At 40.4% G+C, this 22922-nt stretch overlaps 1 protein-coding gene across 2 annotated transcripts in view; it reads right to left on the bottom strand.

Annotated features, from left to right (window-relative positions):
• The window catches only part of ADAT2 (adenosine deaminase tRNA specific 2), a 57846-nt gene that overhangs the window by 22157 nt on the left and 12767 nt on the right, over window positions 1–22922 (bottom strand). The window contains exons 3-6 of one of the 2 annotated variants that reach the window (XR_009702897.1): window positions 20855–21005; window positions 19164–19270; window positions 14986–15058; window positions 14763–14877 (exon numbers count right to left, since the gene is read on the bottom strand). Coding sequence is in view for 1 of the 2 variants with exons in the window: in XM_061207255.1 (XP_061063238.1) it covers window positions 14834–14877; window positions 14986–15058; window positions 19164–19270; window positions 20855–21005 (375 nt within the window). In the remaining variant the exon portion in view is untranslated. Of the gene's footprint in view, window positions 1–13364; window positions 14878–14985; window positions 15059–19163; window positions 19271–20854; window positions 21006–22922 lie in introns of those variants that run through there. The other variant, XM_061207255.1, reaches the window with a different exon arrangement.

Raw genomic sequence — 22922 nt, 5'->3', positions numbered from 1 at the left:
ATTATGTTTTATTTAATTCCCACGTTACATCCAACTCATGGGTTATTCTTCTGTTACACAAGATAAAGGCAGTTTTTGAGTTCTTGGTAGAGGAAAACAACACAAGTATTAGCTGGTTCTGGGACATTTGATTAACAAATATTTATGTAGTGCAAGCTATGTGCAATGCATTGGTCTATCCTGTGATTACACCACTCAAGACATAGTGACAGTCCCTGCCCTAAGTGAGTTTATGGTCTTGTGGGAGAGCAGGGGAGTGCCATATATGTGGTAAGTGCTAGAATGAAGAGATACAGCCCATACTCAAGTTCCCCAAATTTTTATGTTCACAAAGAATCTGAATTGAATTTCTCAGTCTCCCCCAATCATTTGTATGTTGATTGAAACTTATCAGCCTTGTTTTTTCCCCTCATTCCAGAACCAAAGTCCCTTCATCTTCACAGTATCACCTCTCTCCAAATTTTCCCTTTTCTTTATATTCTCCCTTCCTAAATCTGAATTTCCAAGGTGATCCCCAAAACCTTACTGATCCACAGGATATTCACAAAGACCCTGATGGACCCTCAGTGGTCCTCAGAGCTCTATAAAAAATTCCTTTTTCTGAGAAGCAGGAAGTTGTCTTTGTTATATTGTCAATGGTCCAGGACAAGACCAGAGGCCAAGAGCCAAAGGGTACACCATGAAATTACTTTTTTAGAAATGCATTGTTGGCAAGCCACATGCTTGAATGTACCGTTCTGCTGTTTTGTTTTTAGGGTCAACAGAAGTATATAAAATTTTTCAACTTTCTTCAAAACATGTGCCATGAAATTGACTTAATAAAAGGAATAACAACAGTAGCTGCAAGTTACAAAGCAAAACTAGGCTAGGACACATCTGTTGAAAGGGCAGTTGAGGGCTTCCCTGGTGGCGCAGTGGTTAAGAATCCGCCTGCCAATGCAGGGGACACCGGTTCGAGCCCTGGTCCGCGAAGATTCCACATGCTGCAGAGCAACAAAGCCCGTGCGCCACAACTACTGAACCTGCACTCTAGAGCCCACAACTACTGAGCCCAAGCACCACAACTACTGAAGCTCACACGCCTAGAGCCTGTGATCCACAACAAGAGAAGCCGCCGCAATGAGAAGCCCACGCACCGCAACAAAGAGTACCCCCCGCTCGCCACAACTAGAGAAAAGCCCACGTGCAGCAACAAAGACCCAATGCAGCCAAAAATAAATAAATAAATTTATTAAAAAAAAAAAAAAAGAAAAGGCAGTTGATATAAAGACTAAATTTTCTATCAGCTAAGAGTCCACATTTCTCAACTGTTAAAACATACAACTTTCTGGACAATCTTAAAGATATTACTGTCATTTTTGTAAAAGCAATTTGTATAGGGTATAACTTTGATGTATAATTACTGCTAGTATAGGCAGATTGGGGCATTGCTAGGATGATTTGAGGCAGAGAGGAGTGAGAATATTAAGAAATGTTATACTCAGTACATTTCTAAACTATGGCAGGTAAGAGAGATCTGAAAGACTACACAATGTAAAATGAGGTCAGGCAGTGATTTAAAAGTCTGTGTGCTTCTTTGATCATATTACCTAGCAGTTTTTCAGAGAATTTACTAACATTAATTACTCCTCACCACATTTTCATGATATAATATCAACAGCTGCATTTTGTCTTCATTGGTTAAGAGGCATAATGAGGGAGTTAAATGATGGCTTATATCTGGAAACGAGTTGGAGGCATATCTAGTTTCTAAAGCTTGCATTTATAGTACATCATTAAGAGCTCCAGCTTTGAGAAAAGACAAACCCAGGTTCAAATTCAAGCTCTGTCACTTAATATATCTATGTGACCCTAGGCAAGACACTTACTGTCTAAGCCTCATGTTCTCCAGCTGAAAAAGCGAACATGTCCTAGATTGCAAAACTGGGCCCAATTGTTTATCATTTCTTATATCTACACCATTTGCACTGCCGTTTTCCAATGCTCTCTACAGGGATGGAATGACTTATTTAACATCCTTACATTTAACTATGTGACTTGCTTTAACCAACAGGTGTGAGATATTAACAGACATGTTGCACGAAGAAGGTTGAAATGGACTTATGCAATTAGGCTTGTTCAGAGCTTGCAGCTCTCCAGTCACAACAGAACATGCCCAGCCCAGCCCATTGGAGGAGGAGATACAAATGGAGGAGCTGGATTGCCCCATTTATCCCAGCCAAGGCCAGGCTAGATCAGTCTTCAGTGAGCCAAATCCTATATGTCATGAGCCAATCCAGCCAAGACTGGCAGATCTCTTTAGCCAATCACCCCACGTGTATGAGCAATAAATAGTTATTTCTGCATGCCACTGAGGTTTTGTGGGGTTTTGTTACATAACACTGCTGTGACAATAGAAAACTGATACATGATGGTAGTACCTATCACATACATGTCAGTGTGAAAAGATACATGTAAATCACTTAGTACAGAACCAAATGATAATTATAACAATAAAAGTGATAATAGGTACTGTTATTTTGGAGAAAGGATTACAGAATATGCAAAGGCATTGGCAATTCATCTGCGGATCCTGAATAAGACCTGTCTCATTGAAAAGTTTTTACAAAATCATGCAATTTTACTTCTAGTTTTTGCAAAGAACCAGGCAGATGGTCCGGCTGTATTTTTTAAGCTTGTGAGTATCCTGGGATCTGTTCTTATAAGTAAAACAGTTCTTTTCCTTCTATAAGATTTACCTTGTAAAGATTCAAAAATACACAACAAAGAAGATTCAAACATACAAAACAAAGAAGAGTCAAACATACAAAACAAAACAAAACCAAAACACCACACACAGAGTAGAGACAGACATTCAAATTCATGACCTGCTGAGGGAAGCCAAAGGCTAGCCTCATGAATAAACCCGAGTTACGGAGTTTTGCTCCAGCGGAGGGCTGGGCAGGGAAGAACAATCCTCATCCTTTTGGTTCTTTTCCTATTTGGGTAATCTTCTTGAAATAGTTCAGTATAATGGTGAAGAAATGTGGCTCTAGAGTTTAAATTCTGGTTCTGCCCCTTACTAGCTCTGCCATCTTGAGCACGTTAAACTCTGCATACATTAACTCACTCCTTAAGTGGGGAAAAAAAAGTAACCACCGCAGGTTGCTGCGAGGATCCCATAATAGCTGCAAAGCCTTTTACAGCCGTGCCTGGCACACAATAAAGTCAGTAAATATCAGCGATTACTAGTTATTCTAATAGATGAGTCTGTGTTCCGTCAGCTCCATTTCTAACTACGCTAGAGAACGCCGCTATCTAAGCCAGGTGAGCCTAATTGGCCTGGATACAAAACAGCCCATTAGTATTGAACTACCTATAACCATCCTAAGTACAGAACAAAAACTGAATCTCAGATTTTATACTCCAAGGTGAGGAAAAGCCACACTCATGAGAGAGAAGAAGATACAAGGCCTGGATGAATGCCAAGAGTGATGTTTCTCAGCGGCTCCCAAGCCATCTCACCTAGTTCTCATAAGAGTTATGAGAAAGAGTCCAAAGTGACTTCGAACTTTGCACTGCAGTTCTGTCCATTAGCACAAAGACAAATCAAATGCTCTTCACCTAACCAACCAGTAGCATGAATAGACAAGTGACTTGCTCTCTTTTAGACACCAACATTCTTCCTTTTTTGGCTGTTTCTCTTACTAATCCAGTGAAACTAACCATGGGAGCCAGAGTCTACTCTGGGACTTGCTGTCCTCCTTAGGACAAAGAAAGTCTCACCCTCTCCTTCATGGAGGCACTTCTTCCATATCCTCTCCTAAATTCTCTTCCTCCATATCATCCAGGAGCCAAGGAGTTGCTACTTCATTCCTTCACGGTTTTTATGAATGCTTCTCTATTGTAGCCCCAAAAGCTGCTGAACAGGTCAGGACATTAATTACATTAGCCCCAATGCCACCGTCAGCCCCCATTCTCTTTCTCCTCTTGGATCCTGCTCAGCTATGCTATCCAACCAAGCAGGGTGAACAAAAAGCACCAGATGAAAATATAGCCCAAACAATACGCCAGCACTGTAAAATTCCTGAAACTGACTGCCACCCTGTAAAAGTTAACAATACAAACTTTCTCCTATTATCAGTTCAATCTGTTGCTGCCACAGAGAAATTTCAGTCCAAAATTCTGCCCTACCCTATTTCCTTCTACTGACTCAGTTCCAGGCAGAAGAGATGGTATTTGGGCCTTTGGGTGGAATCTGCACCCTGGGCCATCTGCCAGTATAATTGGAATAGAGTCTTAGCACCTCCAAAGTTTGATCATTTCAACCCTAAGACTCTCATTTCCCTCTTTTCTGAAATACCTAAGGGTCGACAGAACAAATGAGAATATCACAGCACCAGCCTTAATCCCACAAAATTCAAAAGCACAAACAAATTCCCAGTAATAACCTAAACATCAATTTCCATCTGAGGGCAGTTACCAAGCAAAAGATTGCATTTCCCAGAGCATATTCCAGACGCTTATTGCTATTGCCAGCTACAGACCATTGTAAAGATTTGGCATTATCCAGGTCTGCAAGGAAACAAACAAAAAAAAGAGAGCAAGAGAGAGAAAAAGGCCTCTTCCTTTAGATTTCAGGATGCCAGTGACTTTGTACCAACTGTTAGAATTCCAGCCTTGGAAAGCCAAGTTCATGGGGAGAGAGAAATCGTGTATCAAGACACGAATTGTGTGGATAACTACTAAGAACCTGCTGTATAAAAATATAAATAAAATTCTAAAATTCAAAAAAAAAAAAACAAACCAACACGAATTGTGACACTGTGTGCTCCTTGCCATGCTTTGCCTGCACAACTGAGCTTATATACACAATTAAAATGGCAACTTAAAAATAAAAAGATGAAAGATGTTCTATAGCCCTCATTGCTAACCCTGCTGTTGCCAAGAGTAATCAGCAGTGAAAAGATAAATCCATCAGTATTTGAATTTAAATGTTAAAATAATAATAAAGCTTATGGTCTCCCTAAGGTTAGTTTATAATAAAAATAACTTCTTGAACCGGAAAACTTATCTGGTTTCTTTCTTCCTTTCATTATCCACTTAATGACTGAAGTTATTATTTCCATGGTGGTCTCCAAGCCACACTTGGTTTCTATGTAGATTGGCGTGTCACCTCCAACAATTTCACCAGCTGCCTTTTCCTCTCAAGAGAATATGATTAAAATATTAATCCAGCTTCTGGACTAATCTAGCAAAAAAAAAAGTTATATAAATCAATCTCTGCATAACATTTTCCTCGCTCTGAAATGTGCAATGTGTCCTCGTTTTATTTGTGATGCCTCCACAGGAAGGTTAGGTACTAGCAAAGCAGATCTAAAATGTTTACCTCTCTGCCCCTCTCCTGCTTTGTCCTCCTGACTTCTCAAACCTGGAAATGGGAAACTGCGAGCCCCAGTCCGAATGAGAAGAGAAGAGCTGGAGGAAATCGCCAGGGGTCTAAGTCACACTACCTGGGCTGCCCAGCTACCTGGCAGTGATCCGCCAAAGCGCCCAGAGATGGAGGGCACACTCAGCCAGCCGACACGGCGCTCTCTCGGCAGTGCTAATACGCATGCACGTTTGTCCTGCTGCCTGGAAACCATCCAGAACTGCAAATCCATCACTCCGCAAGCATTGACCAAAACCGCCCCTGGGCCTAGCATCGGGCTAAATCCTTGCTTTTGAAGAGATTACAATCTAATTACTGTAATTAGACACCAATTGAGTATTAAACTATGTGACACTAAGTAGGAATTTGAAGAAAATGGTCATTGTGGGCTGGAGTCATTGGAAGAGATTTCATGGAGCCTCCAAGACTTTGAAGGGAAGAGTAAAGTAATGCTTGAGGTTGATGAAGTTGATAAAATGGGCTTAGGATAAAAAAAAAAACACCGTGTGGAGTCTCGGGCTTACCTGAGGAGGAAATCCACCAATAAAGGTGCTGAAGGCACACTGGGTTCCCCGGACCGTTGTGTCAGCAGAGCTCATCACTAAGAAAATGGGTTTCCTCTCAGGTCAGGAAGAAATTTCATCCTTCCTGAAATTGTTTAGCATTTGAATCAGGATGGTGACGTTGTTGATACAAAAATCAAGCTGACATCTTTAAGTTACTTAGGCCTCCAATATAGAAATGTCATTGAAAGAAATGGCTTTCTAGCAATGCCAGTCAGACTAGATTAAAAGCGGAAAGTACTTTCCTGTGAAATCAGGATTACTGATGGAGGAACAGGTCTTTTTCCAAAGGGCACTAACAGCCAAGAAAGATCATTAGTAGAACCTTCTAGGACTAGGATTGGAATGATCGAGCCGTAGAATTCTGTTCCACTAATTTTAAAAAGTCATACTGTAGGTTTCAGTCTAAGTAATTAATAAAAATAGCAAGACTTTGTTTCTTATGTGCCCTTAATTATTAACTTTGCATTAATCTGCATATTTTAATTGAACTACATGCATTACGTGACAAAAGTGTCTCTGGAGAAACTCTGGTTTCTCCAGTTCGTCCCATGATTAATGACAGATAAGGTGGACAGGGGTGAAAGCATTTTTCAACATGGCTAACTTGATTTTCCAAGAGAAAAGCTGTCAAGGCCCATTTTCTCCCTCATGCTTAGCTAAATTGCTGACTGAATCAACTAGTGTAATGGGTTAATTCTGAAATCTTATCTCTAATTATTGTGTAAAACTGAAATGTACCTCTGTCTCCTTTTTGGGAGGAATTTTTTTAATGGCGGAATGACAATCATTTCATTCCAAGTATCATCTGCAAGTCAGGTTTTCCATAAGGCAGACAGGGCCTTGCTGAAACTGATGTTTCTGAATAGTTTGTCTACACTTCAGCCTGGGAACAGACTGCAAAGTGGGCTGGGGTGGAAATAAGAGCTGGGCTTTCTGTGACCTTTCTGGAAGGTCAAAGGAGGTGTGACGTTCACTCGGCTCTGTGCTGAAAGGAACTCAGGTCTCTCTTCTCCATTTAAAGACTCTAACGTGGGCCTGGTATCCACCATTCATTCCCACAATTCCCAATTGTCAAGGACCATCTCAGAAGTTTCTAGTTTCTGGGTATAGGCTGCAGGCTCAGAGAAGCTGCTTCTCAGCCACCACCAGCTGGGAATTGAGTTTGCTGTGCTGACCACAAGCCTAGGACTCCTCCAGACCAGCAACTCCAGCACTTCGCAGCAAACACACATGATGAATGGTGTATGGACACACACCCGTGGGCGTTCCCAGGATCATGCACAATTCCCTGAATGCTGGCTTTAACCCCACCCTTTCTCCAAAACAGGAAAGCATGGCACAATATTAGATGAGAGAGAGTATAATCGGGAAAGGCTTGAATCCACTCTAAGGTATGCTTCGAACAAAAATAAATAATTCAGAGACATCAGCACATTATTAAGAAAAAAATGGACTGAAACATTTCACAGAGTTGCGACACCACGTTGAGAACTGCTGCCTTTGACACGAAGCTGCCTGGGACACCGGACACTTGTCACACAAGTTGACAGCAACTGATCAGTCTCGAGGGCTACCCTGACTGGCTGTCTACCACCGTGCTGCCCTTTCTCCATAGCGAATAGACCCACACCTATGATTGTACAGAGTGATGATTAAGAGCATGTACTTCTGTATATAAAATAGATAAACAACAAGGACCAACTGTATAGCACAGGAAACTATATTCAGTATCTTGTAATAACCTATAATGGAGAAGAATCTGAAAAAGAATAGATATAAATATAGATATATAGAGATATATAGATATATCTGAATCACTTTGCTGTACACCTGAAAGTAACACAACATTGTAAATTAACTACAATTCAATTTTTTTAAATGGTTAAAAAATAAAATAAAATCTAGGAAAATAAATGTGAAAATCGAAACCTTTAAAAAAAAAAAAAAGCACGCACTCTGGAGACAGCCTGCCTGAATTCAAATCCTAACTTCGCATTTTTTCGCTCTTCATTAGGGCTGTTCACAAATACTCCCATTCTCCTCCTCCTGAGGTAGATGGTGGCTTACATTTCCTGCCACCTTGAAGTTGGGCGTGTCTGTGTGACTTACTTTAATTCCTATGTGAGAAGTGATGATTCACTTCTGGGGAAAAGTCAGTAAGCCCGGGCTTCCCTGGTGGCGCAGTGGTTGAGAATCTGCCTGCCAATGCAGGGGACACGGGTTCCAGCCCTGGTCTGGGAAGATCCCACATGCCGCGGAGCAACTAGGCCCGTGAGCCACAACTACTGAGCCTGCGCGTCTGGAGCCTGTGCTCCGCAACAAGAGAGGCCACGATAGTGAGAGGCCTGTGCACCACGATGAAGAGTGGCCCCCGCTTGCCGCAACTAGAGAAAGCCCTCGCACAGAAACGAAGACCCAACATAGCAATCAATCAATCAATCTTTAAAAAAAAAAAAAAAATAGTCAGTAAGCCCTCCTTACTCGAGTGGCCCATGGTCCAGCAGTATAGGACTCACCTGGAAGCTTGCTAGAAATGCAGAATCTCAGGCCCACCCCAGACCTCCTGATTCGCCATGTGTACTTCACAAGCTCCCCAGGCCATGCACACGCACATTCGAGTGGGAAGCCCTGCTCCAAAGCAAGAGCCCTGCTCGCCATTTGCTCATCTCCCTGCCACCGTGACCGATGATGTCCCAGATGGTGGCCTAAGCCCTTGGCCTGACCTGAGATGGACAAGAAGTAAAGCACGAGAGAATCAAAGCTTTGTTCTAAGCCACTAAAACGTGAGGGCTGTTCCTGTGGCATAAACAAGCCTATTCGGGTGCAATCACTTAGTGCTCTGCGACCTGGACAGGTTACTTAACCTCTCTGTGCCTCAGTTTCCTTGATGTAAAACGGAGATGATAACAGTACTGATTCTTAGGGTTGATGTGAGGATTACTGAGGTAACATATGAATAGAGCCTGGCACACATTCAATGTAAATAAATGTTAGCATCTATTACTGACACATCCCGTGCCCACAACTCAAATCTTGCCTAGTGATATGTGATTCCTCAGTGACAGTAGGAACAGAACCTTTGCCCCCTGGCAATCCCCTACCACAAACCACTCATACCCCAGGACGAGTATGAAATCACTCACATCAGAAAGAGAATGAAAAATGACTCCTTCTCGGAAAGAAGTAGGAGATCTTTGTAACCTGGCCCAAGCATCCCTGGCCTGGATCTTCACACCACTGCCTTTCCCCTACTCTAATATCGCATATGCAGCCCTCACCCTCCCACCTGCCTTCCCAAATCCTACTTGCCTTTCAGGGCACAGCTAGTGTCCCTCCTTCTCCATGAAGTCTGCCTCAAAGACTTCTTTACTATGCAGTTTAGAATTAAGACATAGTATCTGCCTATTATGCATAAGGCTTTGCCCTGAACTCAATGCTGGGTTAAAACACACACACACACACACACAATACCTAATAAATGTTTATTTTTTGTCTTTTCTAGCACCAAAGGGTTACCAAGCCTGTTCCCCAAGAAAACTGGCAAAGGCACAGTGATGGGGATGGTATAGAGATAGTTTCTGTTTAAGTCCTGCTTTTTAAAAGGGTCCAATAGATTTCTGACATTATGGTAACTGTCTTAAAAGTGATAAATACTTGATAACATTTTTTATATGATGATCATGAATAAAATGGGCTTTTTTAGTCTAAACCCAAATAAAATGATAAATTATCTTTTCTCCTTGCCACTCCCTTAAAGTGTATGTAAGGAAACAAACTATTCTAAGCCAGGGTAAATATTTTAGTGTCCTGGATCTCTCTTTCATATTCATAAACCGACTTGAAAAAAGAATCACGGTACCGAAGCGATTCACCACAGCTGCGCAATGAACCACATGACTCAGTTCCAAAGTCACAGAACTTGAATAAGCACCTTAGAAATCCAACCTCAACATTTCATATTCTCTAGACCAGGGGGCAGCAAACATTTTCTTAAAGGGCCAGACACTGGACATTTTAGGCTGTGGGAACCACAGGTCTCTGTCACTGCCACTCGACTCTGCCACTATAGCACAGAAGCAGCCCCAGACGATACAGAAACAAATGGGCATGGCTATGTTCCAACAAAACTTAATTTATGGACACTGACCTTTGAAGTTCACATGTTCACGGGTCACTAAAATCTCCTTTTGATTTTTTTTCAACCTTTTAAAAATGTAAAACCATTTTCAACCTGTGAGTTGTTCCCAAACAGCCAGCAAGCTGGGTGTGCCGGCTCCTGCTCCAGACCCCCAAGTTCATGCTTCTTCAACCACAGCACAAAGTCTCCCTGGTAGTCATGGATACATGGTATGGAGCCCAGTGGTCACTTAAAAATCAGGTGAGAAATAATCCCACGAGCCCGTTTCTATTAGCTCAACTTGAAAAAACAAAGATCCTAACGATGTCAAACTTTTGCCGGAACATATGCCAGTCTTACCACAAAAATAATGTCACCCATCACCCCTTTCCTCACCACACACAATTAACAGTTCACGGAGTAAGAAAAGAGCTGGCAGTTGTCTTCATAGATGAAGTCAATGTAGTCTCGCTCCTTTGCCAAAAGGCAGGGAAAGCAGTTCCTGACGGCTCTTCTCCCCAGGGCTATTCAAGGCCAGTTGATGCAGAATGACTAGGAAGGACAAGTTTTGGCTTCAACGTGGATTTTTAACCAGGAATCTCACTACTTTAAAAAAGATGTTTAATTTTTTTTCAAAAAGAGCCTTGGCTTTTGCTATTTTTACTGACAGTCATTTTGAAAGTAGCAGTGCTTAAAACATTTTAAGTCTAGATATCTCTATGGAAACCCAAGAGAATTCACATTTTATGGCCAAATGACTACCTACCTAGATCCTCTCGGATCACTATAGGCCATCTGTGAAACCAGAAACATCTTAGACCTATTTTTCCAAAACTCTATCTTATCAGATATATAATTAAATTGGTATAATTATTAGTTTTGCTGAGGAAAAGATTAGGAGAGAACTTATTTCTGAGGCTGCCTTTTGATTTTTAAGACATCCCTATTTAAAATATTATTAGGAAAAGAATTTTGTAAAGAATTTTATAAATTTTGGCAGACGTAATAAAAGAGGAAGAACGCAATCAAATAATTTAACAGTTGCTTTGAAATATATGTCATTAATTTTTCTTCCCCCTCCTTTCCATCAATGTTGAATACATCTTCTTTTAAAAAATGTCACAGTTCCTCTCCCCAGACTGCATATTCTTTGCAAGGGAGGGGAGAAAAAACAATAATTATTTGGCAAAGAAATCAGATAACACTTTCACCAGGTGATCAAAATTAACATCACCAGCGAGGGACAGATGGCCTTTAGGGGCCTCCAGATGCAACACTCTGAGAAGAACATAACATCACCTAGAATGCATAACCTGAATCTAATCATGAGGAAACACCATTATAAAAAAATAAAAAGAAAGGAGGTGGGGCAAAAGGGTTGTATTATTTTTAAAATGTCAATGTCACAAAAGACAAAGAAAGGCTGTGGAAATGTTCTAGAATAAAAGAAGCTAAAGATACATGAAAATCAAATGCAATATGTGACCTTACAATGGATCTGATATTGCAGGGGGGTGGGGAAAATTCTCTAAAGGAGGTGAAGGGGTCAACAGACAAAACTGGAATACAAATGGTATATTAAAGTATTGTAACAATGTTAAATTTACTGACCTCAATAACTATACCATGATTATATGAGAATTATATAAGAATGTATGATGTATATAACTTTCTACTAAATGGTTCAGAAAAACATATATTGATATATATGCATTTTATATATATATATTTATATATACATATTTTTTACAGAGAGAGAGAATGATATATATCAAATGATAAATCTAAAGGTATAAAATGTTAATAGGTTTAAGGAATAAGGGATATATAGGTATTTCTGCAACTTTTCTCTAAGTTTGAAGTTATTTCCAAATAGAGTTTAAAGAAAAATTAACAGTTCTTGCCTACGTTGGAGTTCTTGGCTATCTATTTTCTCTGCATGATATTCCAAATACAACACAGTATGGGAGAGTGCCAAGTCACAAGAAAACACAGATATTTTAACATGATCTTTTATCAGTGACTGAAGGTGCCAAAGCATTACACACCACCCATTCTCAGCAGAGTCCGGTACACAGACCAGTAAACATTGGGTACTCCAGCAACTCAGATGCAATCATTCCCCACTAATTTCTCCAAACAAGGCTGTGATTCTAAAACCTCTGTGCATCCCACAACTTGCAGGATTATGTCATACACAAAACAAGCCTCTCAGCTGGTCTCTTTGATACACTCCATCAGTATCAATCACTTGGATTCAATCTTTCTAACTGCAGCATTTCAATATTTTAAGCCACGACTAAGTAGCTAGAGAATGTGCCACTCAGGAAGCAGGATCACGTCATCATACATCCTCAACTCCTCACCACCACTGCTTAACTGCTGTCAAAATCCCACAGCCTTCACATCTGTGAGCCCACAATGGTCCTGTATCAGTGCTGGAGGTGCTGACCTCCCATCTTCAGTACTCCATCCAAACTGATTGTTCCCCAAAGCAATGGAGGGAACTGTGCCTAAGACCAAAAATTTAGGAGAGACTATTCTATAAGTCGATCACTGGAGAGAGAATCAAAAAAGTAATAACCAAAATTAAAATTTTCAGCCATCCTTAGGAATTTGGAACACTTACCCATTCTCCAAAACACAGCAAAGACAGAACATATGTATAGTGGTAAGTCTTTTCTGTCCCTCCCTCTTTTTAGTTTTATTATTTTCTTGATCCTTTTAGTAGTTACTATCTCTGGGTTAAAATACCCAGGTACTATTTGGCTTTGGCTTTTTATCCCAGATATTCTCCTTATTATTAATTTTTCCCTAAATTTCAATCAATAATTTTATTTAACAAATGTTTACCAAGAACCAACTTGACATAAGATGCTTGGCTGGACTTAAAGGGCGGTACTCCCCAGAAAAAAGTTCCCAGGGTTTTTATCTACCAATAATCCCCAAGAAAATGACACGAAGACAATAAGTGCAATGAAGTCTGCTTGCAGAAAAGCATAAGAAGCAGAAATGAATCATGACCAATGGTAAAAAGGAATAACCTAGTCAAAGCACTAAAATTTAATGAGATCATTTTTAAAGTAGGTGAAATTGAAGGGAAGGTATATGTAACATTATTATAGATTTAAAATCATGCATATTCTTCTCCATAAAACTTCTCAAATGCAGATAAAAACACACATGTACAAAACCAAGCAATTATAAATCCTCTGAAGCATGTAACTGTGATTAACTGCTACTCTTGGCAATATAAAAATACTTCACCACAATTACATTCCAGCCTGTAATGTAATTCAAAACAAACAAGTCAGAGACATCGCTCAAATGGCAGAACCAACAAATACAGATGCTTTGCATCAAGGAAATAAATCCACTGAAGAAATGCAACGGAGCAGCTGCCCTCCAGGGCCTGGAGCTGGGCTTCTGGTGGAACAGTGAGGCCCCCTTCTGGGCAGATGCAGAGCATCCCAGCATGGCTCTGCAAAGCTCCAGTTCATCAGAGGCAACCCCTGCCGCAGTCAGGAAGCATGGATACCTGGGACTTCCTGCTGTGGATACCCTTTGAGGGTTGTGCTCACACTTTCACATTTTAGTTTTGCTTTTTGTTTTGTTTTGTTTTTTGCCGCACTGCACGGCATGTAGGATCTTAGTTCCCTGACCAGGGAAGGAACCCTTGCCACCTGCAGTGCAAGTGAGGAGTCTTAACCACTGGACCTCCAGGGAAGTCCTTTTACGTTTTAGATTTTAAATTCTAAATCTGAATTTTTATAAAGAGAAATAACTGTGTTTGATTTCAGATGAAACGAACCCTAATTCTGCAACCAGCATTCCCACCACCAAATGGCATGCCCACCCCTTCTACCCTGTTCTGTTTCTTTTTGCCATAATTCTTATCACCCTCTAACATACTGTGTAATCTGTTATGTTCATTATCTGTCTCCTCCTGCTAGAATATGAGCTCCATGAGGGCAGGATTCTTTGTTTTGCTCACTGCTTCAGCGAACAAACAGAGCCTGGCACAGTATAGTTGCTCAATAACAAAGAAGGAGTTGTCCATTTATGCATTTCTTTTACTGTTAAGACTATTCATCTTCAAAGAAGGCATAAATAAGATTTTACAATAGCAGGATGCTGTAATTTTTAAATGATACTTAAGCACTTGTTTTAACAGTACGTATTTTCTCTAAATGCTTTATAAAAGCAAAAATCTGCTCTAAGGACCATAGAATCACGGTCTATATGTATATGATTCATATACAATTTCCAAGGAAGTCACACCCTGCCCCCCACACCCTGGGAGAACATAGTGGCTGCCAAGAATGAAGGGTCCGAGTCTGAAAGGCCAGGCCTGGACCAGGTGTCCATAGGGCACCGTGCTCCATGCAGACACACCAGGTAACTGAGTCCAGATACACACATCCTCTGAAAGTCAGCACTTTCCTGGACCGGGCATAACGATTTTGGCAGGAAGAGCAGGCACTGCTTACTAATTTCTAAAACATCAATCTTTAATTTTTCCCCTTCTTAAAAATGTTCTTCCAGCTTGTGGAAAATCTAGGAGTTGTTTGCAGTTGTCAGACTTTTTAAAAGTGCTAATTTGTTCCCTTAACAGAGCAAATGATGAAAAACCATTTTCCCATGGATTAAGGACAATATATAAACATACGATTCAACAATGTCAACAGCTTTCTGTCCAAGAATGTCATCCAGGAGCACGAGTCTTTCATTAGAACAAGTTCAGGATTTCTGACATTCCTTTTTCCGAACCTTTGATTTTGGTGCTGTGAAAAGAATAGAAAAGAAAAAGAGAAAATGAAGAGGTAGGCCCGTGCAGACTCTCTTCGTACTGATTTAAGTGAAGTACACGCATACAGTAGCGGAAAACTGACCATTTGGATTTTCTTGTTTGTAGAAGGTCTTTAACATCTCCACTGCTTCCTCAGCCCGATATCCAGGGATGCACTGATGAAACGAGAAAGTTGAGAATGAATGTAGGCCTAGGAAAATGTGTATTGTATCCCACAAAAACTGCAATATATACATAATTATGTAAACACATTTCCAATGTTAACACGCCTTGTGGATATTAGTAACATGGGTAAGGAAGCATATTTCCAAAAAAAAAAATAGACATATGGTCTCAAACATCTCTCTCGATCAACTAATTATTATTTCTCAATCAACTACTGTGTGATCATAGTACAAATCACTAGCTATGTGATCTTGGGTAAGATACTTAAACTTTCTATGCTTCGGTTCCCTCATGTGTAAAATACAGGGAATTATAGCAATTAACCCAAAAGGATTTTGTGAGGATTAAATGAGATTAGATAATATAACCCCTGTTAAATACCTGGCATATCATTAAGTGCTCACTAAGCACTAAGCTATTTTTATCTGCTGTTCTTTACTGGTGGCCCATTAAGTGTTTGATTCTATAGAGCTAGGGTTGGCAGTCCACAGCTAGAAATGGTCAGCTAAGAATGGTTTTTATATTTTTAAAGGGTTAAAAAAATAAATAATATGTGACAGAGATGTCAGTGGCTCACAAAGGCTAAAATATTTACCCTCAGGCTCTTTAAAGAAAAAAATCAGTCGATCCTTAACACAAAGGATTTTTTTTTTAAGTGTTCAGTTTGTTCTATCTTTGGTAGATTCCTTCAGAGAAGCGATCAACATGTGAAAGAGTAAGAAATTGTAGTAACAGCAGGGGGATGAAACTTAAACTTGCCTTAACGATAGAGAATATTTAAAAAGAGTGAGCAGATCATCTCAGGGAAAGAGTAGGAATAGGCTTAGGTTGTGAGTGAGAAAACCAACTGATGGGGGTGGGGTGATTATTAAGGGAGCACAAGGAAAGAAATTAAAGCAATAAAAACAAAGTCAAAATATATAGGGCTTTGAAGGAGTTTGGACTTGATACGCCACCCCCTTTGGAGGTGCACGAAGTGGTGCAATGAATGGAGGAGATTCCAGGGAATCTTCCATCTGGAAGCAGTGCCCAGGAGAGGATGGAGCCAGCACTAGGCCGGCGAGTGTGGTCCACTGCTCAAGATGAGCCTCCCTGTCTCCTGTGCTTCAGTTGGCTTCTGCCTGGGCCCACAAAGCCCGCATAAACCTTCCCCAGCAAAACAACCTGCTACAAGTTCGATGTTTTTGGATTCCACATGTAAGGGAGATCATACAGTATTTGTCTTTCTCTGGCTTATTTTGCTTAGCATAACACCCTTGAGCTCCAGCCATGCTGTTGAAAATGGCAGAATTTCCTTCTTTTTTTATGGCTGAATAACATTCATATATATATATATGACCATATATACAATACTTTCTTTATAGAAACAGAGAGTAGAATGGTGGCTGACAGGGGCGGAGGGGGTGGGGGAAATGGGGAGACTTTGGTCAAAGGGTACAAACTGTCAGTTATAAGAAGAATAAGTTCCAGCATGGTGACTATAGAGAACAATACTGTACTGTATGCTTGAAAGTTGCTATGAGAGGGGAGCTTAAGTATTCTCACCATAACGTAATAACAACAACAACAAAATAGTAGTTATGTGAAGTGAAGGATGTATGAACTAACCTTATTGTGGTATAAACATTTTGCTATATACATGCATCAAATCATCACACTGTACACTTTATAATCACACAATGCTGTACGTCAATTATATCTCAATAAAGCTAGGAAAAAAAACCCCAATCATCTTCCTTCTACCCTGTCCCCCACGCAAGCTGATACCCTGCTCCTCCCAGAGAACATTCCCGAATCCTGGCCGTCACTTTTGCGGCTCTCGGTTCCTCCTCAACCTCATCCTCACCGGCTTGTGCTCCCAGGATTGCCCTCTTAGATATCTCAAGAGATAGCTCAAAACACTGACCAAATTGACCAAAACACTGGTCTTTTCACTCTCCTCAACTCTCTGCAGTCGTGGAGACTACTGGCTACGCTTGCTTCTCTTTAGAACCCTCTCCTCCCTTGGCTTCTCAGTACTTCATCTTCTAACCATGTTGGTGAGTTCGGCGTTTCCTACACTGTTCAGTGTTCCTGTCCCCCAGGTCCCCCACCTCTCCTCATTGTCTCAGGAGCACCCAGCTGCACAAAGCACTCTCCTCTCAGGTAAAGTCAGAACCTTGGTTTTACACCTTGGCTGCTCAGTGGAATCACTTGGGAGCTCACTGAAAAAAATACCAATGCTCCCCCTCGCTCCACGGCTTCCGATTCAGTGGGTCTGGGATGGGGACCAAGCACAGGCTTGGGTCCAAGCTCTCCAGGTGATTCTAATGTGCACTCAGGGACCAGACCCACTGAGTTACAGGTGGAGAAGGAAACTGGATCCCTCTAAGCTACCAAGGTAATCTTTTCGGGCATCTAGTATAGCTACAAATTTGTGGCTTTAACAAAAAGCACATATTCTTATAAAATAATTTTTTTACACAAGGCAGGTAAAGTAAATTAATCACCAACTTCTTTGAAAAGAATAGTTCTGTAGGTCTCCTCTATGAACTTTAATGCTGCTTATAATACAGTATTAAAAGAATCTATAATTCTGCAATACAAAAACAGCATCGCACCTCCCACAAATTCCCGCCTCACCCCTACCCACACCCTAAGCCAGCCAAATAAAAGAAGAAAACACAGCATCCAGAAGCCTGGGGTATTGATAGTTTCTCTAGAATCTCAAAACACTGTAAAAAAAACCCCATATTTTGGCATCAAATCTGGAGATGTGGCTTCAAACCATGGCCATTCATTTTGATGGAGCCAATCTGGCCAGGTACACACACTGCAAGTGAACTTATTGTTTGGTTCAACCAGATCCTGTTGGATTCTGTGCAGGGACGTGCAGGAGAGGATGGTGTGCACTCAATGTCACCGGCATGTTGGTCAAAAATGTTCCCCCATGTCTGATATCCAATAGCTCATCTTTGTTCTGCCCAGAAGCTTTGAGAAATTCTTTAGATCTTTTTCATAAATGAAGTAGAGTCAGCAATTCACTTGCAAAGAGTTATGTAAGCAAAATTTGAGCTACTGATAGAAGCAACTGGAAAAAGCAAATCACTTTGCAGATTTTTTTAATGATCAAGCTAACTGTATTGCTTACTCTCCATCATTCTATTACAATTTCTTTTCTGATGTGATGTTAAAAGTCATCTATTCTCAAAAGTGCAGGAGTTGTTAAGAAAGCCAATGTTCAGCTGGGAAAACTCAAAATAGAATGTTTTCCAAATCTTGTTCTCAGTGGGATTCAGCCAAATTTAGCCCTTCATAGGTACTTAATATTCTCCCAAGAATATCTGAGGTCTTTGTTGTTAACTACCCACCATGTCCAGCAATTTGTTACGTCCTTTTCTTATTAAAGCATAATACTTTTAGGATTAACCTTACATCTGGAGAAAAAACAATCAAACCAGTTTATGGAAACTGGTATTTGTCTACAGACCAAATGCTGAAATATAAATTCCTATTGCTCATAGCCTTAAACATAAAAACGTTGGGAGAAGTGGCAAGGTTAAAGGGAAAGTAGAATTTCTAAGTGGATTCTTGGGCCTGGGGGAAATTGCAACATTAAAAAGGCAGGGAAAAAAAAAATAATGAAAACAGGTATTGATTGCTAGACACCAAAAATAGTACAGGGCAATGAAGCAAAACGACTGACTTTGTGCAAAATTATTGTACATTCACTGTAAATAGCATCTACTGTCACCGAGCCTCACACAAACTTGGTACAGCGTGGAGCCAGGCACACGCATGGATGGAGAACGCCCACAGTGGTAGGGTCCTCAAACATAGCTGAAGGCATGGGTGAAGACTGTTAGAGGAAAACTCAGAAGGCTGGGGACTCTCCTTCTGGAGGGATTCTGTTAATTAAGAGAGCTGAGCACTCACCTGGAAATGATTACCTGTTGTCTTACACTGAGGCATCAATGACCTTGACCAGAGGTCCCGAGAGCCCACCCGGTTCTAGCGTGGCTTCTTGGTGTACTGAGCACACGCTAACTATTTGCAAGCCCATAGTGAGAGCACAGTAATTAGAAAAAAAAGAAAAAGTATAACAGTTCATGTTACCTGAAATGGTCTCCCAGTATTCGGTAGATCAGCAGAGGCAATATCTAGAACAGAGCCACAACCACCAAATCGTTCATTCTGACAGCCATAGACAACCAGCGGGATTTCTAAGGAAGAATTAAGGTCCTACAAAGAGTGTGCAGTTCAAGTGCCTATCGTGACAAAACTAGGGTGGGTTTATACCAGCTAGCCTGGAGAGGAAAGCCCATGCTACTCTTAAAAACAATTAAACTGGGACTTCCCTGGTGGTGCAGTGGTTAAGAATCCACCTGCCAATGCAGGGGACACGGGTTCGATCCCTGGTCCGGGAAGATCCCACATGCCGTGGAGCAACTAAGCCCGTGCGCCACAACTACTGAGCCTGCGCTCTGGAGCCCGCGAGCCACAACTACTGAAGCCCGCGTGCCTAGAGACTGTGCTCCGCAACAAGAGAAGCCACTGCAAGGAGAAGCCCGCGCACCGCAACGAAGAATAGCCCCCGCTCGCCACAACTAGAGAAAGCCTGCATGCAGCAGCAGCAAAGACCCAACGCAGCCAAAAAATAAATTATCACAAAAATAGCCACACTTATTAAAAAAAAATTAAACTTAGGCTTCGTCTTAAAAATCCAGTTATACAGTCCAGTTACACAAAAGAAAGAGATTTAAAGAATATAGAAACTAATGTGTCACAACTGCAAATGGAATGAAAACTGACTGTGTAGCTGCTGAATGCTCAGAGCTCGGTGCTCTCTCTGATCTTTCCTAGAGGATTTTTTGGAATCATTAGAGAATTGGAGCCAGAAAGGAGGCAGGAATTTAATCCAGGGATTTTCACCTCTTAAAAATAATAGATTTTTCCCTGTTCTTTCCTCAAACAAATACAACCTGTGACCTAGTACAAACCAGACTAAAGCAGAGCCACTCTGGAAGGCAGGATGGGCAGAGAGCTTATAAAGTAGAAATTGTACATATTTTCATACTCAAAACCCTCTCTATTATTTTTAAAGTTATTAAATGATTCACACACACAGCAAAATAAGTACATAAAAATATGCAAGTATGAAATTGAGTTGTTGAATTATCACATAATTTTTTAAAAGATCTTCAGAGGTTGACTTGCTGTATTCAGTATTTGTGTCGCTTATTCTGTGAAAGACAGAATTCAAAGAGCTGTAACTTTATCAATTTCCCATTTATTTACAATTATAGTATCATAAATGATTTATTTTTTACTTTGTATTTACTTCTGACTTAAAATTTTTCAAGCCTTCTATGTAATAGGTATTCACGGCAAAAATAAACAATAAAAACATATTAACAGAGAAAGAAAAATTTTAAATCACCTATAATCTCTTCACTAAAGGCAAAACAGATGCATAGTCTTCAGATCTTTTCCTATGCACACTGTTTTATAATCTAATTTATGGTTTATCTTTACATCACAGTTTGTCATGTGTTTCTTGCTCTAGCTTGCTTAATAGTTATATGTTTATTGATATTAAAAATGAGGTAATTTTATTACTCAAAAATCTTTCCTAAAAATTTTTTGGCCAAGGGATACTGTATTTTATAATGTGCACCTCCTATAATTTGTTTCATAAGTCTCTGTTTTCATGTAGTAGAAATGGGTTATGTTTCTACTATAATGTTTGGCCATTTTCGAGTTCACAGGAAGAGTACGAGACATTAACCCATGAAGTCAAAGGATACTCATCAGGCGGAGAGCGGCTGCGCACATGATGCACGGCTCCACGGTGACGTACAGCACCGTGTGTTCAAACACCTCAGAAGGACTCTTGCCATGTCGATGACACCAATCTAGGGCCTGGTCGATGGCCACCATTTCTGCATGTCGAGTAGCCTGAAAGAAGAGGTGCTTGCATTGACCTTGTTGGCTACATGTAACTGTATTTTACAAATATTCAAAAGTAAATATGAAAAATAGGCCTATCATTTCTGCCAGCGTTTTAGCGAATAAAGGTTTCAGGACACCCTTAGCAGTTGACAGTGTATTTCCTAGTTCAAGTACCATAACCTCACCAACAAAAGACACCTAATCTGAGATGCCACACGAATTATGCTCTATTTTTAGTTAAGTACCTAAGTACTTTAGGGGACACTCTTTCAATTAAAATGCCATAGAGAGATAAGTCTCAAAAAAAAAAAAAAAAAGATGTGTCTATGGTTCCTGAATATTTCAGGGGACACTTGAAATTTTCCTAAGCATATGTTCCAGTTACGAATATGTTTTCAACGCTGTCACTGACCTCACTCTAAGCAAATCTATATTTAGAATGTCATCACTGGAATGGCATCCCTTGTATTTTCTTTGGGATGAGATTTTATATACTGGCAGACTCTAGAGAGAAGCAGAGATTTGGTATCAGTCTCAGATACCTCATGGGAGTAGTTGAGTACAGGAGAAATCATAGTCTGGAATCAACCACACTTCAATCTGAATCCTGACTGTGACGTTACTGATTATACAGCCCTGGGCAAGTTACATAGCTTCTCCAAGCCTTGGTTTCCCCAATGTAATACTGGATATACTGGTATCTACAACTCATAAAGCAATCTGAATTATATGAAGCACAATGACACATAACGTGATATATGCACTCTGCTATGTGATAATTATTTATAATATTCATGATAATCATGTTTATCAATAAACTTACATGGAGTGTCAACTATGTATAAGCCACTGTGCTAAACTCTTTGTGGGAAAAAAAGTCTCTGTCCTCAACGAGCATAAAATTTGATGGGACAAACAGAAAGGTGTTCATTTACCTGTGACACAGGGCAGGGTGTGGAAAGTGCTGGCACAGTGGCCAAGGTGCCATGGAAGCCAGAGGCAGATGGGAGCATTGCTGGCCCAGAATTAATATAAACTCGGAGCTGGAAGGTGCTTTAGCAAAGAGGTTCCCACACATGACTGCATACCAGAACCAACTGGGGAGCTTAAAAAAGAAAAGTTTCCCCAACTCGGGTGCTTTTTAAAAATCAGATTCAGAACTACTGAATCAAATGTCCCCATAGTTCTCAAGAAATAATCGTTGACCTAAATCATCTCAATCAACTCTTTTACTGCTGAAGAACCAGAAGCTAAGCTACATTAGGAGGTTACTAAAGACACACAGCTGGGAGAGGTGATGGTGGTGGTGACAGAGGGTGATGGTATCAGAGCCAAAAGTAGGATTCGGGTCTCCTCATTTGGGGTCAAAAGTCTTTCTATACTGTGATTATAGGGTAATCTTCTATAGAGCATAGAAAACTAAAAATAAATCCAGGTTAATTTCAAGGTGTGGAAGAAACCCAGGTCACTGGGGGTTTAGATGGATGTTGCCAGGACATTCAATGATCTCACATTAAAGATATTGTACTGAACTACAAAATACACATAGGGAGATATGACAATTATTTAAAACACAAAATTCCACTCCTGCATAAGTATCTGTATATTCACTAATTGCTGTATTATGGTTTATTACTTATCTCATAAGCATTTTCATATCCACATAACAATTGCTTCGTGTAGCTGGGTTCCTATTTTGCTTGTGTTTCACTAAATCTGAGTTTTCTTTTTGATAGATGTGATGGATGAACTTTAAAGTCCTCACAGCACCAGTTCCAACACCAGCTTTTTCTCTGGCTCCCAAGTAAGATCAAGGTCTGTGTGAGGGGTATTAAAGTTATAAGCTATCCTTGGGTCTACCTAGCACTTTTTATAATCCTAAAACTTGATACTTCATTTATACTCACTGTGGCATACTGTTGT

The sequence above is a fragment of the Eubalaena glacialis genome, chromosome 12 (genome assembly GCF_028564815.1).
Source record: "Eubalaena glacialis isolate mEubGla1 chromosome 12, mEubGla1.1.hap2.+ XY, whole genome shotgun sequence".
Taxonomy (NCBI): Eukaryota; Metazoa; Chordata; class Mammalia; order Artiodactyla; family Balaenidae; genus Eubalaena; species Eubalaena glacialis.
The sequence above is the reverse complement of the archived record's forward strand: the minus strand, read 5'-3'. Positions and strand labels throughout refer to the sequence as shown.